The 15,382-nt window shown below is 40.3% G+C and overlaps 1 protein-coding gene across 2 annotated transcripts in view; it reads right to left on the reverse strand.

Annotated features, from left to right (window-relative positions):
* SESN1 (sestrin 1) overlaps positions 1–15,371 on the reverse strand; it is an 85,444-nt gene extending 70,073 nt beyond the window's left edge. The window contains exon 1 of one of the 2 annotated variants that reach the window (XM_069805008.1): positions 14,727–15,371. In XM_069805008.1, coding sequence (XP_069661109.1) covers positions 14,727–15,008 — 282 coding nt within the window. In that variant the 5' untranslated portion in view covers positions 15,009–15,371. The remainder of the gene's footprint in view (positions 1–14,726) is intronic. The other variant, XM_069805009.1, reaches the window with a different exon arrangement.
* Between the last annotated feature and the right edge of the window lie 11 nt (positions 15,372–15,382).

Consider the following 15,382-nt stretch of genomic DNA (forward strand, 5'->3'; position numbering starts at 1 on the left):
CTGCTCCTTCCTCCTCAGGGGAGGACTCCTCACTCTTCCCCTGCTCCAGCATAGGGTCCCTCCCACAGGAGACAGTCCTTCACAAACTTCTCCAATGCAAGTCCTTCCTACGAGCTGCAGTTCTTCATGAACTGCTCCAGTGTGGGTCCCTTCCACGGGCTGCAGTCCTTCAGGCACAGACTGCTCCAGCGTGGGTCCCCCACGGGGTCACAAGTCCTGCCAGAAAACCTGCTCCAGCATGGGGTCCATTCTCCACGGGTCCGCAGGTCCTGCCAGGAGCCTGCTCCAGCGCAGGCTTCCCACGGGGTCACAGCCTCCTTTGGGAACCCACCTGCTCCGGCGTGGGGTCCTCCCTGGGCTGCAGGTGGAGATCTGCTCCCCCGTGGACCTCCCTGGGCTGCAGGGGGACAGCCTGCCTCACCATGGTCTTCCCCACGGGCTGCAGGGGAATCTCTGCTCCAGCGCCTGGAGCATCTCCTCCCCTCCTTCTGCACTGACCTGGGGGTCTGCAGGGCTGTTGCTCTCACATATTCTCACTCCTCTCTCTGGCTGCAGCTGCTGTTGTACTGCTTTCCCCCCCCCTTCTTAAATCTGTTATCCGAGAGGCACTACCACCATTGTTGATGGGCTCGGCCTTGGCGAGTGGTGGGTCCATCTTGGAGCCGGCTGGCATTGGCTATATTGGACATAGGGGAAGCTTCCAGCAGCTTCTCACAGAAGCCACCCCTGTAGCCCCCCCTGCTACCAAAAGCCAATACAAAATACAGAGCCAAGGGGGGGCGATGGGGAATCCATTCTTTATTTAATAACTTGCCCCATGCATTTCCTAGACTTATTTCCACTACAAGAGAGAAATTTAAAAAAAAAATTGTTGTAAGACATTTCTGGAGCTTTATAATTTGCTTCAGTAATGACAGTATCCCCTTTAGGATACTCTACTGCAGATTTCCAACTCAGAGCATACTCTGTGAAGAGTCATTATCCTATCTAATTAAGTGAAGGAAAGCAACTGCCACAAGGACATAATAGCTGTTCCTCTTCTATGTTTGCTTATAATAATCAGATTGTTGCAGCAGAATATTATACAGCACACTGGTTCAATTCTTTATTCATTCTAACCTTCAGAATTGTTAAAAATTCCAGTAACTTCTTAGAACAAGCTTTCCCTTGCCATCTCAAAGTCTCAGGGTTCAATACTTCCAAACGGTGCTCAATATTAAGAAGCACAAATTACATAAGAGGTATCACTCATTTTGAAGAGAAAGTAGTTTACAGATTCTATTATCCACATTAAGACTGTCTTAATCTCCAAGAGATGGAGTGCTTGATTCCAGTGAGCATCAGAATCTACTGTTGCACCAGATACAGGAATCATGTCTCAAATGAGGCATATTATCCCTGGCTTCTGGTACTTACAGAAGGAGAAGGTATTTAGCATAATTTTATTCCTGGTAAAATCCCTCCATGCTATTTCAAAATGAAATAAATAATGCTTGGCTTAAGAATTTAGAGTTAGTTCTTTGTTAGATTGCCTGCCTTTACCATATTGTATACACTTAGTAACAGCTTACAGCACATGCTGTTTCAAATTTGATTGCCATTTACATTTCTTGGAAGTTTTGGACAACAAAGGAACTCAATGCTTTTTACAAGTCCTACCTAGTTGGATAGTCTACTGTGTTATTTGTAAACAAATATTCAAGTATTATATAGAGGAAATATTTAAAGATTAGTATTCATTTTTCTGCTGAAGTTATGAAAACACTCACATGATGATACAGATTTGTATGTTTGTTTCTGTTACAGAATGAGGAAAGTATCTCCTTATAGCTGCCTAAACCAACTACATATAAAGAAAAAAAATTCATAGTTTTTTGTAATGTCATTCAAGTACATAGTCTTTTGGAAAAATGATAGCATACCCAGTCAGCGTCCTAACAGAACTGGCATCAAATGAACTACTTTCACCACCAGCAAGTGACAGAGGATCTGTCTCGGTTCCAAATGTGCCCAGCTCTAGACAGCAAGGTAGAGCAAAGCCCACTGTGAAATCCAATGCTTGACTCTACATAGTTCCATTCAGTTCAGCACTAGCACAACCAAGGTGAGTCTGTTACATCCAAGGGGCTAATTCACAGCATTTTTACTTGACAAATCTAGAAAATGTTTTGTAGTAACCCAGAACAGAGTATCTGTCTCTCTAGCCTATCCCTCCACAGGAACAAGCTATTTAGCAACTGCGCTGAGACAAGTTTTAAGCCATTCCAGACAGTGCCAAGTACCAGCATGGCCAGATTTCTGCTTTGGCTGGACTGCTACTGCACAACAGACTGGGAGAACACAGTGAAGGTCACTCTATCAGATTACCACTCAGGCATCTGGCCCACTTGATCTCCCAACCAAGGTATTTTTTGCCAACTTCTGCGTGCAAATAGGAAATAAGAGATGCAAAGTATTACTACTGCAGAATCTCCACATACAGACCAGACTTCATCACACAGGACAGAACCAGGCTGGTTATATTAGAAAGGATGACCTGGGATAAGTTAGCACCAAAGCCATATCTTCAGCACAAGGTAGTAGACTTTCACTGAAACACATTGCTTTGGCCCTCCCACACCAGTAACCATGTTTGCACTTTATTCAGGGATACAACTGCCCACTGAAACAGGCCATTACAAACTAGGGTTAAATGGGGCTGGCACTGAAAAGTGGTTGTCATTGCTGCATTGATAGATTTGCAGCATTAGTCTGGTTTATCAAGAAGAGGTAAGCACTGAGGCATCTAGGTAACCAGCTCTGAATAACAAAGGTCCCAAGCAGTCCCCAGATAGCACACCATTTAGTCCTGAAATTAAGATGGGATGTTACAAGGATTTGGGGATATGTCTACATTTTGCCTGTTTACTTCAGCAAAAATTTCTCAGGCTGTATAATAAGCATTTACAAGGACTCTCAGAAATTTCTGATGAGCTGAACTGAGATGAGCTCTCTGTCTGAACCAACATGAAAAAGTTCAACTCTTGTTTCTGGGGTGTGGACACTGAACAGTCCACTTCAAGGCTTGTTTTGTCCAAATTCTTCCTCCCTAGTCATCTGAGTATACAGTTAAAGCAAATTTTTTATATACAGTTAACTATTAAGTTTTGTGAAGAAAAAAATTTTATTTTTGACCAGTATTTGACCTTGATGCCATTTCTGTTTATTTAAATAACACTGTTCCTGATGCATATATGTCACTACAGATCTATTTGGAAGTCCATCAATATTAAAAATTAAAATCCAAGAATCTTTCCTTCCTGACTGAACACACTAAGTGGAAGGAAGGACTTCTTGCCTTGCTTCATATGCAAGTCATTTCTTAAGACAGAACAATTCCTCCACCTGCTCTGCCCCCTACATAAAATCTGATATTATATCTCAGAAGACATGTTTATTCCTGAAGTCATCTCTCTACAAACAATTTATGAGTGTACATTTAGAGAAATCCTCAGTTTCCCAACCCCATCCAGAACAGGTTTACAACATGCTATTAAAATCTGAATTCATTCTTTGTAAAGTGCTTTGTTTTTTTTTTTACCCTCAGGGCATCTTCCCAAGTATTTTTTTAGCAACTATTTTTTTGAGGGAACAGCAAGTCACTCAGCTTCCACGTGAGGTTTTCAGAAGAATCGTCTTACTCATCGTAGCATGGTTTTATACACATGCATGAAGATTTATTAGTACCAGGAACTACTTTTGAGCCATGTGGCTACTCTACCCCAGAAGATCTGAGATACAGGAATTGTACCTCCCTGCAAAACATAGAAATCTGTGACACATATTGCACTGCTGAACCCCCTAATGCAGACCTCTGGCTCCGAGAGGAGGAACATAGGTGTAAGCCACATACATGGAAAACACACCACAGCCTATCACTATAAAATTAATTTTTGCACTGGAAGCACCATGAAGCAGCCATATTTTCCACTGCCCTTAAGAGTAATGATTTGCACCCTGAATTCAGAGTGTATGAAGACTGCACTTCCCCTTTTACCACTTTTACCAGCAAGAGCAAACAAACTAGCCAACTCTAAAAAGGAGAAAAACACAAAACAGTCTGTGCATCAGTATCAGGTATTCACTTAATGCAAAAGCTATAAAGAGTTAACTACTATCTTTAGAATCTAAATTTTCAAGATATTTTACATTGTGCAATACAAACGGTATCTTCTGCATTAAAAAACCACAGCTGTCATTCCTAGTGAAACCTTACCCCAAAAGTTGAATCCTTTAACAGAAAGGCCTGACACCAAGTAATGAAAGAGAAGCAACATTTGACCTTCCCAGTTTACACACACCCTTCTTCCGACAGATTCCAGACATCAGCCAAGCAGAGTTGCCATGTTCTAAATAGTTAGAAAAGCAGAACACTAGAAGCCAAGGTACCAATATGCCTTCTAAAAGCCAGACAAAAACATTTGCATTTGGCTTCTTTTCCTGCATCCTGGAACAAAACAGGAGCAATAAAAATGTCAGAATTAAGCTTCTCTTATAGAACACTATTTAATTTCAAGGTAAATATAAGCAACTGTTAGAAACATACCTCTTAAATAATCTAAGTAAAGTTACAATGTGTCCAAATCCTTTTCTGTAACACAAGCAGAAAGGACAGAATGGACTCATTTGAAGTTAAGGCAAATATCAAAAGCAATCTTGTCCTGATAAGGACATAACATGAGCAGCTCCAGAAAATGTTATGTGCATGTCAGCTGCCAATTATTTAGTACTGTTAAACAGACATTAGTTTGCCCTCAGCATTGATTTGAAATTCAGAGAAAGAGAAGGTTTAAGAAAAACTTTTTGCTCTCTTTAGTCTTTCTTCTACATGTAAATCAATGCAAATCTAGATTAGAACTAAAATTTAGATAAATGGAAAATCCAAACAAACAGTTTAATCTGAGTGGAATGTGCTGTTGGCAAACAGGCTGCATTTTAAAGCTAAAAGTTTCGTTGCACCAAAACACCAGGAACAGTGGAGGCTCAGCAACAAGCTTCAATGGGAAAAAAAAAAAAAAAAAAAAAAAAAAAAAAAAATCTTTCGGAGAAGAGGTTCCCCTCCTCCTCAAAAAAAAAAAAAAGAAAAAAGAAAAGCACACACAGGAAAGGCTTTAGAGCTTTAAATAAGTTTCTATTTTCAAGTTTGTTCCTCCTTTGAACAAATATCATATTATTCCATGTTTACTCTCTAAGAGTTAAGGAATCCTTAATTAAAGTACCTATTTTGGAAGAACAACTGTTTAAAAACAATTCAATAGCAAGCAAGAATATCCCAGGGAGAAAAATTTAATGAAGAGGTGGTTACACCTTGAGTCTCAAAACTTAGGCTCACAGAGTCAGTCAGATATTTAGGTAGAAAAAGGACTTGCTAGAAAGACCTGCAACAGAGGGAACCTTATTATTGACCCCAGAAAGCACAGAAAAGTGAAGAAAAGTTACAATTTCTAATTAATTTACCGTAAAAAAACAACCACGTTTTCAGAAGCACTGTGCTTTCCTTTAGCATAATGTCTGTATTGAAAGTAAGTTCTCGTAGTTGCCCAGAAGGAAGACTTACATAAGATTACACAACATAAGTAGCAGTATGCATTCTAGCATCACCTCTATTTTTAAAATAGCAGCCCAATGTATTTTGGGGTAATATTCAGGCACTAGTACACAACACTGGGTGATATTTTTGAACCAAAATGACTTGAAAGAACAAGTTTGGTTTCTACATAAAGCTGGAGTAAGGAAAATGGTTAATTGTTTACTAGGTTTAAATAGAACTAAACCAGTTTACCTTCCCAACCCAACTTTTGGCAGCAATCTAACCTAAGCTTTCCAGAAGAAGGCACAAAATAAAAAAAAAAAAGTCAAAGTCATTGGAAACATCAAGAGAATGGTAAACAAGAGAAAAAACACCACTTAACTTTTTGGATTTAATTCATGTATGTAGGTCCAAGTGAAGATTTCATGTTTCACTTGATTTCTGGAGAAAGCACTAAGCTTCACCACCACCACCCCACCACCACCCCCCAAACTGTAAACAACTTACTGGAATAGAAAACCATACTGACAGCAAACCATATTTTTGGAAATTTAAACACTCAGTATCCACAGGAAAATATACTCATGCTTTCAAAACTATTTTTCTGTCCCACAATGGTATATTCAGTACTTTTCCACTATGGTTAGTTTAAAAGGAGAAACCCTGACCCAAAGAAAAAGCCAAGAGTAAGATGACAAAACAGCAGATATTTCCTCAATGCTCACTTTGCACTTGTCACAGTGAGACAATGTAATTTTCATTTAAACAATGTACTTTGGTCAAGGTAGTGGAAGATGTATTATTTTACATAACCTAGGAGTCCACACATTTTTTTCACTTAATACTTTGCATATTGTATGCTAATTTCTAAACCTTTCCAAATTCTTAGTGCTTTTCACTTTGTTTGAACATCTCCTCAAGATGCATAAAATTTCTCCATATGTAAGCAAAAAGCATCCAAATGCATGCCAACAGCCCAAAATGAAGACAGTTATTTACATACTAAATGGGGAAAACAAATGTTAAGATTTTTTTTTTTTTAAATAGAAATAAGTTGGCTTTTTGACAACTTAAAGCAGAGCAGAACTTTTAGAAAAATCAATGCAGAGAGGGGAAAGATCACCGCTACTCATACACCATTAGTATCAGAGTGAGAAAAATAATTACGATAAAGGACTAAGTTGACACTAGAATACATGAGTGTAGACTGGAAAGGATCATCTCCAGCTATGACTTTAAAAGAACAGCCAACTTCTAGAATTACCTCTAGAAAGAGAAGCAGGAAAAAAAAAATCTGAAACAGAGCTTGTGTGACTTAGTAAACTGCTAGATCAGGAGAAGAGATGCTGTTATTTAAAAATGCATTCAAGCTGAAGCATTTTTGGTTTCTACAGATCTCTAGATATTAGCTCCTATGAAAAAAATCAGGAAACAAACCTTTTTTTATGTAAGCCACCAATGCACACCCTACAGTTGCTTATCTCATTAGTAAATAATAAGAGATGAGGAAATGCTTGTGCTTGATTTCTTCAGTTTAAAGCATTTCAGTAGTCAAAAAATAAAAATCAACCAAGCCAATATTACCAAATGTGTGCTTCACTATTCACTTCTTTTGAAAATAAAAATTCTAGTTACAATGGCCTGAAAATCAATTCAGCAGAATCATGTAAACCCATAAATTTAATATATCAAGTTATCCCAAACAATTGTAAGAAAAAGTTGACTAAGCAAAGCTTATTTCCATACAAGAAGAATGGCATACCGCTAGCATGGAAAATTATGGAAAGGCTCCAAACACAGAAACAGCATTAGAAGTGACCCAGATATCCTACTTTACATCACTTTGAGAACCTCCACTGTTTTCAAACAACTCTTTATTCCAACCAAAGACATTCTCAGGGTCAGGCAATTCTGCAGTTGACAAGCTCAACAAAAGAAAATTTCCCTTCGTCTCTCTCCACAAACAGACTGAATCCTTCAGAAAGGAGGCAAATAGGCTGAAGGAGGGAGGAGTCAGATAAGGCAATCTAAGGACTATTGAGAATTTAAGTTTTTAAAAAAAATATGTTCACACCCCTGCTCAGAAGATTACATGACATGTCAAGATTAAGTCTTCTTCCTTAACTTCTCCAGCCAGCCTCACCACACACACGTGATACAGACCCATCATCAGAACATGTTTACAATAAATACTGCAGAGGTACAGTTCTTTTTGTAAGCTAGCAGAAGCTGTAAACACAAGTAAACATTTAAGTGCATCATGTCATTACTTCAGTCTCCCTCCCAATATTGAGAAGAGCAAGAGTATCTTAACACCACAACCCCCCCCCCCCAAAATCCTAACATGCAAATGTTTTTTTAAACTAGCAATCTGGCAGACCGACATGTGGCTTTTGAAAGGAGCACCCTACAATACATAATTAAACCCATTCCACCTAATGGCTAGAAGAGACAGCACATATTTTTGCTCTGAAGTGAACTCACAAAAAAAAGATGTTTTCATTCACTTTACATAAGAGTACTATGGGAAACAAACTGATTTGGGTGTTGGCATTGTGCAAGGAGAGTAGTCAGCTTCCAGATGGATCAGATTCACTGCCACCAGTGAGGATACTATATTTAAATTCGTAGGCTTGAACAGACTACAGATTTCATCTGAGACACCTTTCCATGGTGACTGACCAACAGTAAGCATCACAGGGGAACATCATTATCATGCAGTAGAACACAGTCAAATTAACTCGGACAAAAAAAAAAAAAAAAAAAAAAAATCCCACAACCAACAGATCTGCCTAGCAATAAATTTCAAAGTTCACTAAAGGAAGTTACTTCTGTTGTACAGGAAGACTAAAAAGACTGAAGGCAAAAAAGACTGAAGACAAAGTTATTAAGTCATTTACCAAAGATTACACCAAAAGCAGATTAAAGATTTGGAAAGTTAGCCAGTCTCCTGTTAATACCAGAGTCGTCAGGATAAACCATTTGAGAGCAAGGAGCCTATTTGGGTTTCACTCTTACTAATCTTAATAAGCATGCACCACAGAGCTCAGACATGGAGCATACACAAAGCAAAGAGGTAGTGAACTCTACTGTGAGAAAAATCTAGCAATGAAACAGAAAAGTAACTACTATTTTATCCTTTATGGACATACACAGGGGAACTACTACCTTCTCTCCTGACAGAGGCTTTATTTGTCCCACACACTGTGGCAGAGGAAGAGGACAGGATGCCTGCTCTGGCTGTGACTAGAAGTCTTCCCATCCTTTCTGGACGCTCATTTAATTTAAATCCATACAAGTATTTTGCCAGCATTTGGAAAGGTAAGTAAGGTATTCCATTCCACATCCCCTGCCAAGCAAGCGTCGGTCACAGGCAGTGCCTGAAGGTTATAATACAAGAGGATATATATTTGGCTGCTGACATGACCCCCTCTCTTGTTAGGTGCCATACAGCACTCTCCAAACTATGCGATTCTGTTACATTTATTCACTAGAGCAGTAGGCCTAAGAAAACAAGGAGGTACTCAAAGTCCTCCCAAGCCCACCCACTGCTTTTCATTAAGAGGCAGAGGTTCCAGACCACAGGTTCCAGTGCTACATATCTGGTAAATATGGTCCTGGAGATCAAAGGGAAAGCACTTAGAGGGTGCATCCCTCCAAACAGTTACCAACACAAAACACAGAAAAAGAGGCTGGAAGGAAAAAATCATCCAGTTAGCAATGTTCTGCCTTTCCCAGGGAGAGATCAAATAAGCATATCACTCCTGCCTGACACTTATGAACAGTTTGGACAAAGAGTTCTAGTGATGAACATGACTGGATAGCCTATGCCATTGCTTTACTATCCTAATCCTTGAAGTTTTCCCCCAAATGTCTAACCCAAGTCTTGCTGGAAATTAGATCATCTGATCATTCATTCTAGCTCATGTTTCCTTCCTTTTTGCAGCAGTCTTTTCATCCTCTCCATCCCCCATTTATTTGGGAACATATTGTCTTAGCCTCCTTTTTAGCTGACTGTACCACCACCAATTTCTTCAAATTTTCTTCACAAAAAAATCAGAGGTATAGAAGATATGATACAAGTTCCCATAAACTATTAACATAATTTTAAATTCTATGGCTGCACTCCAGTATTCTTGTTCTCCCTCCCAGTTTCTACTCTGCAATTCAACAAGCGCAAAACTTTGTTAATCAAGATCTACAAGGACCTTGTAGAATCTGTACCAAGTACTTGCTACCTGACCTTGCTTACTTTCTGGGGATGGTTTTCCAGCTAATTTTACTCACTGCACAGTAGTTTCTAGATCATAATTCCCTAGCTTGTTCATGAGAATATCATGTGAATATTGAGGACTCCAGAATATCAACATATTAACATTATAGCATCTGCCAGCACTACAAGGCCTGTTACTCCATCACCAAAGAAGTAGAAATGCTGGATTTTAAATAATTTATCCTGGATAAGTGTTTTGGCCGTTGCCCAACTTCTTTTTCTAGGCACTAAAAATGTGTTCCGTCACTGCTCCAGTATTTTTTCTTTGAGCTAAAGTTAAAATCCATTAGTTTCCTCTATCCCATCCCACTTAGCCTGTACCGAAGAAATATGCACCATTATTCTTTGAGTCTACTACTTCCCTCAACTATCTTAAGATTACTGTCTGCTATGTGAGATTGCTTCAGCTGGCTGGTTTTTGGTTGGGGTTTTTTTTGTTGTTTGTTTTTTTTTTTTTAAGCACCTCAGAATGAATTTCATCAGGCCCTACCAGATTGAAAATCTGTTTCTTATCCAAGCAACCTACAGATTTTTTCCCCCTAGTCTAGGAGAGTACTATTTACGCTTTTATCATAGCTATTAACTACACTAGCTGGATTAACCATTTCAGAGAACATTTCAATCACCTCAGCATTATCTGTTAATCCATTAATCTGTAGATCTTTTATTTCTTGCTTTCTTCCAAAATCCCCTTTAGCTACACCTCATTATGCATTCGACTGTCCTAGTTTTGTTCACGCATCTTTGCACACCCAGTGTGGATCTTCAGCAACATACAGTTTCCCATCTTCTATATGTTTCTTGGGTTTACATCAATGAAGAGATCAACAGAGAGCAAAGTTCTTTTCTCATTAATTTTCTCCTTCAATGAAAGTGTTTGGCACTATTACATCTCAAAGAGGTTGAGACCAGTTTCTTTCTTCCTTATATTTGCCCCGCAATCAAGCTTTACATGCCAAATTCTAAGCTTTTTTACATTTGTGGGTTTTATTCTGCTGTGCTGTCATCTTTTATTGTATGTAGCCTAACATCTGGTCACTCTTGCAGAACTTGCCTCCCATCTATGCATTCTCTTTGTTAATCTAAAAGACTATTTTTATGAATTTACATACCGCAGCAGAGCAGTATGTTCTGCTCAATCATTTCCGAAAGACATTGGATAGTTATGAGAGATTTTTAATTAGCAAATCTCATACTTTCAATGATTATTCTCCAGCTACTGACATACACCTAGTGTTTATATTCCAGTCACACACATCTAACTGATCTGATTGAGGCTGGGCAGGATACTTTTAATGATCATGTGTTAAGACCTTCCACTGCTGTTCATTCGCCATATATTTGTGTTGGTGTACAGACACCTAGCATACTAGGTGTAATGACCCACTGCAAGGTCATAAGCAATATGCTATAAATAGGTGCAAAATATCGCATATGCAAGAGGTTATCAAAAAGCTATGATATATTTGGGGTTTTATCTCAAAAAACACTCATCAAATATTTTCATATGCAAACATTCAAACTCTTTTCACTTGGTTAAAGCGCTGCAATTGAAATATCTTTAAAATATTTTAAAATATATATATTTGGTCGAAGTGACTTCAGCGACCTTGCTTTTATTAATAAAAGCAAGAAAGTCTTAATTAGAAAAAAGGGGGCTAGTTTATTGATACTAACTTTGTAATAATTCTTACAAAAACAACTTGTCTAATCTAAATGAGAAATTAGATATATTCTCTTAGGCTAAAAAATATATATTATTATACATATATAAAAATATACAGCCTACAATAAGAAACTCATTATCCTGAACACAAGTCAAATCAACAGGAATTTACATTAAGCAATAATTTATTTTTACATCTTCTGATACAGGCAATACTGTTTATTAATAATAACATTAATAATACTATTTATCAATATTTATTAATAGCAAAGAAGAAAGTCACACACTTAGGACTCCACCATATTTCAAATGAATTTTTCTCCAGGAAAAAAAAAGAAAAAAAAAAGGAAAAGACCATAACAAAGGCAGGCTTAGAGGGATGCCATGCTGACACAGGCTGCTGCCAAGCCTGCAGTTTACCAGCTTACACCAGCCATATAATGCATTCTACCAACTTGCTCCAGACACAAAGGTGCAAAACCACCAGCAGCATAGTTGCTCATGCCTAAATATTTTTTGATTACCCCAAAAGGCAAGAGGGCACTAGCCCCAGAAAGAAATAGCTATCAGACCACATGGAAAATTCAAATCTTTGATTTCCTCACTGACCTATCCTCAATGCAGGGCAGAAAGACAAAGAAAGCACATTTTACAGTTCTCAATTTCACAGGGGGCGGGGGGAGAGAATCAGTCCACGCGCAGACTACTAGTCCGAGTTGGACCATCCCACAGGAGAGAGAAGGATGGCAGCACCAGTTCCCAGGAGAACCTTTGGGTTCAAAGTTGCCTATTCTGCCCCAGGCTCCATGTCATTTAATAACTTGGCAGAGAATAAGGTTTAGACAGCATAATGGTACCTATTGCTGTGGACTTAAAGATTGTTTCATATCCTAAAACAGGGAGATAAAGTAATACAAGTGAGTCCTTTAAGTACTGATACCGTTCTGAATAGGATTTCACATTTTTATAATGTTACTAAGCTATTTACCTTTAGAATCACTGCTGAAAGCCACGAGTTCTAAGGGATAATTATATTTAATTTAATAGTTTGCTTTATCTGCCATCTTCATTGCAGAGATTTGAATAAAATTCCTCTTGGCCATGAAATCAACAGAAAACCATTTCATGCCTGACAATAGTCCACAGCATCCAAAATGGAATACTTGGATTGGATTATTTCTTCCACAAATGCGGATCCAAAGATTACAATGAAAATTTTCATTTTTGAGTACAGCCGTAAGAACTAAGACTTGCCACTCTATATTCATAAAATATAGAATACTTCTCTCTTAGATCTACTCCCTAAAAAGAAAAGTTACAAAAGCAGCTTTTAAAGATTTTCTTAAGTAATGTTGCATTTGATTTTATTTTGCTTAACTTGTTGTTAAACCTTTACTGCAGCTTGTGTGTATACAATTGGTTTCATATCTGTTACATTTTTCACATCTATTTTATTAATCAAGCCAGGTACAACCATGGGATTTGAACTTGCGTTTGCTGTATCAAATTGGACTTATTTTCTGCCAGAACTTTTTGGCCTATTTAAAAAAAGCTAGTAACAAAGTTTCTAAACAAGACTAATAAGTGAACATGCCAGTAACTTCATATATAAAAACCTAAAAGGGAGTCATCAGATCATATTTTCTGACCTCCTCCAAGACTTAGGTGAGAGACCACCACCTGTTTGGCCTTTGAATAGACTAAGATAACTTGGGCCTGATAAAAGCAAGTCTTTCCTTAGCAGTCTGTTCCAGTGACTCATCATTCTCACTGGTAATGGGCTCACTTCTGATTTGAATCTTTAACAGGGAAGATGCTGATACAAAGGTGCCACATTAAGTTTTCAACTTAATATTCAAGTTGGGTTTGTTTGGTTGGGTTTTTGTTTTGTTGGTTTGGGTTTTTAAAGAAAAGCCTTTCACGTAGACCATATGTTGTATTTATAGCTTATACTGAAAAAAATTTGCTTTGAGAAAAATGCCCAATACAGCCCAAACTGTATAAAATAGATTATACAGTATTTATCACATTACACACTATTGAGAAATTAGACAAAATAAACAGAGCCTCTCCCAGCTTCAATAATCCAAACCCAGAATTTCTCTGAACCACTTCAAAGCAGGACAGAGCAAAAATGGATCTATACACGAGTTCCTTTAAAATACTTACATATGTGTATTTTTATATATATTTTATTTTATATACAATACATATATGTGTGTGTTGTGTATATTATAATATATAATGTTTATGTATATATTTTTATTCTTTTGCCCTAGATTCCCCTTTATTAAACCTGTTAATGTTCAGGGAGAAAAAGCACAATAGTGAGAATCAGGCAGCTAACCCCAAGCACAGCTCGCTGGATTAATTTGTGATTAAAAGAAACACCTGAATATCCTTTTCCTACTCTGCAGCAAGCAGTACTTTTTGTGGTGCTGCTGGACCCACCGATACAAGCCCTGCATCAGAATTTCAAGACCTGCACAAAATAGGTGAGCAAGAGAAGTGCAATGGGAGTAACTATAATTAGACTGTAACAGTGGAAGAGTACAAAGTAACATTTATTTTTGTTAGCATAAAAGGTCAGTAAACGCAATCCCCTATTGGCTAGACCACCTATAAGCTATAAAAAAATAGTTTGGATCTTACCGATTCCAGTGGAGAAAGTATTTACCAATAAACAACAAAAGGGAATTTTGACAGGCTCTGCTTTAATAGTCCTGAAGCTCATACACCTTTTAAAAGCTCAAAAACTTCCCATACCGATTTATATTTTTAATTGGCAGCCCTGGATGTTTATGCCCAAATCTTTCCTGCTTTTGTATTAAAGCCAACCGGTAATATCACAGCACTGGTCATGCAGACCAAAACTACAGCGTTAAAGTTGTCATTTTAGCGCTTCCTTCGGGATGCCCCAACGATCAGCTACTTTCCAGCCATTCATCACTAAATCCTCTCCGCCAGGCTGCACTCAAAAACTCGACGCTTTTCTCCCTGCCCTTTAATAACGCTTTTCCAAACGTTTCTTCGCGGGAGGAGGGGAACAGTTCGCATGTATCACTGCACGGATAAATCGGACCGGCCGGGGTCGGATGCCCACCCCGCTGCACAGCTGGAAGCCGAAGGTGCCCTCCCCTGCCTGGGACGGGGCCGGCAAAGCTCCGGAGCTCCCCCGGCCCCGTCCCACGGCGGAGGCGGGGGTCCGCCGTGCTTACCTGCACCTCGCCGAGGATCTCCTCGCTCTTCTCCCGCACGTCGGGGAAGGGGCAGCGCTTGGAGAGCATCAGCAGGCGGGCCAGCACCTCGCTCAGCCCGTCGCGGGCGGCGGGAACCGGGAGCCCGTCGGCGGCCCGGGTAGGCGGCAGCGCCGCCACGGGAGCGACGGTCTCGCTACGGCGGAGAACGGCTTGCCCGATGGTGTCCAAGGCGGCGGCGCGGGTGGCAGCGTCGCGGCTGCACAGCCCGTCCCAGCGCACCTCGCCTTCCCGCTCCTCCATGGGGCCGGCCGGCTGCTTCCCCACCGCCGCCTCAGCAGCCCCGACGCGGCCGCCCCATGGCGGGCTCCCGGCAGCCGCCAACCCGCCCACAAAGACGACAAGCGCGGCGGCGAGCGGAGAGACCGCTGCCTGCGCCGCATGGGGGGCAGGACGGGCGGGCGGGCGGGCGCTCCCTCAGCCCCCGGCGGGCGCCCCCGCCAACGGCCGCCCACCGACGCCGGGGCTGCCGAGCGAGCGACGCCGCTGGGGCTTCTCCTCTCCCGGCGGGGAGCGGGGCGGCCACCACCCCGCGGCGCCGGCGGCTCCTCCTCCCCGCCCCAGGCATGGAGGGAGGGGGACGGCCCCGGCCCTGCCTCTCCGCCGCGGCGCGGCCC

This window comes from Haliaeetus albicilla, chromosome 17 (assembly GCF_947461875.1).
Source record: "Haliaeetus albicilla chromosome 17, bHalAlb1.1, whole genome shotgun sequence".
In the NCBI taxonomy this organism is placed as follows: Eukaryota; Metazoa; Chordata; class Aves; order Accipitriformes; family Accipitridae; genus Haliaeetus; species Haliaeetus albicilla.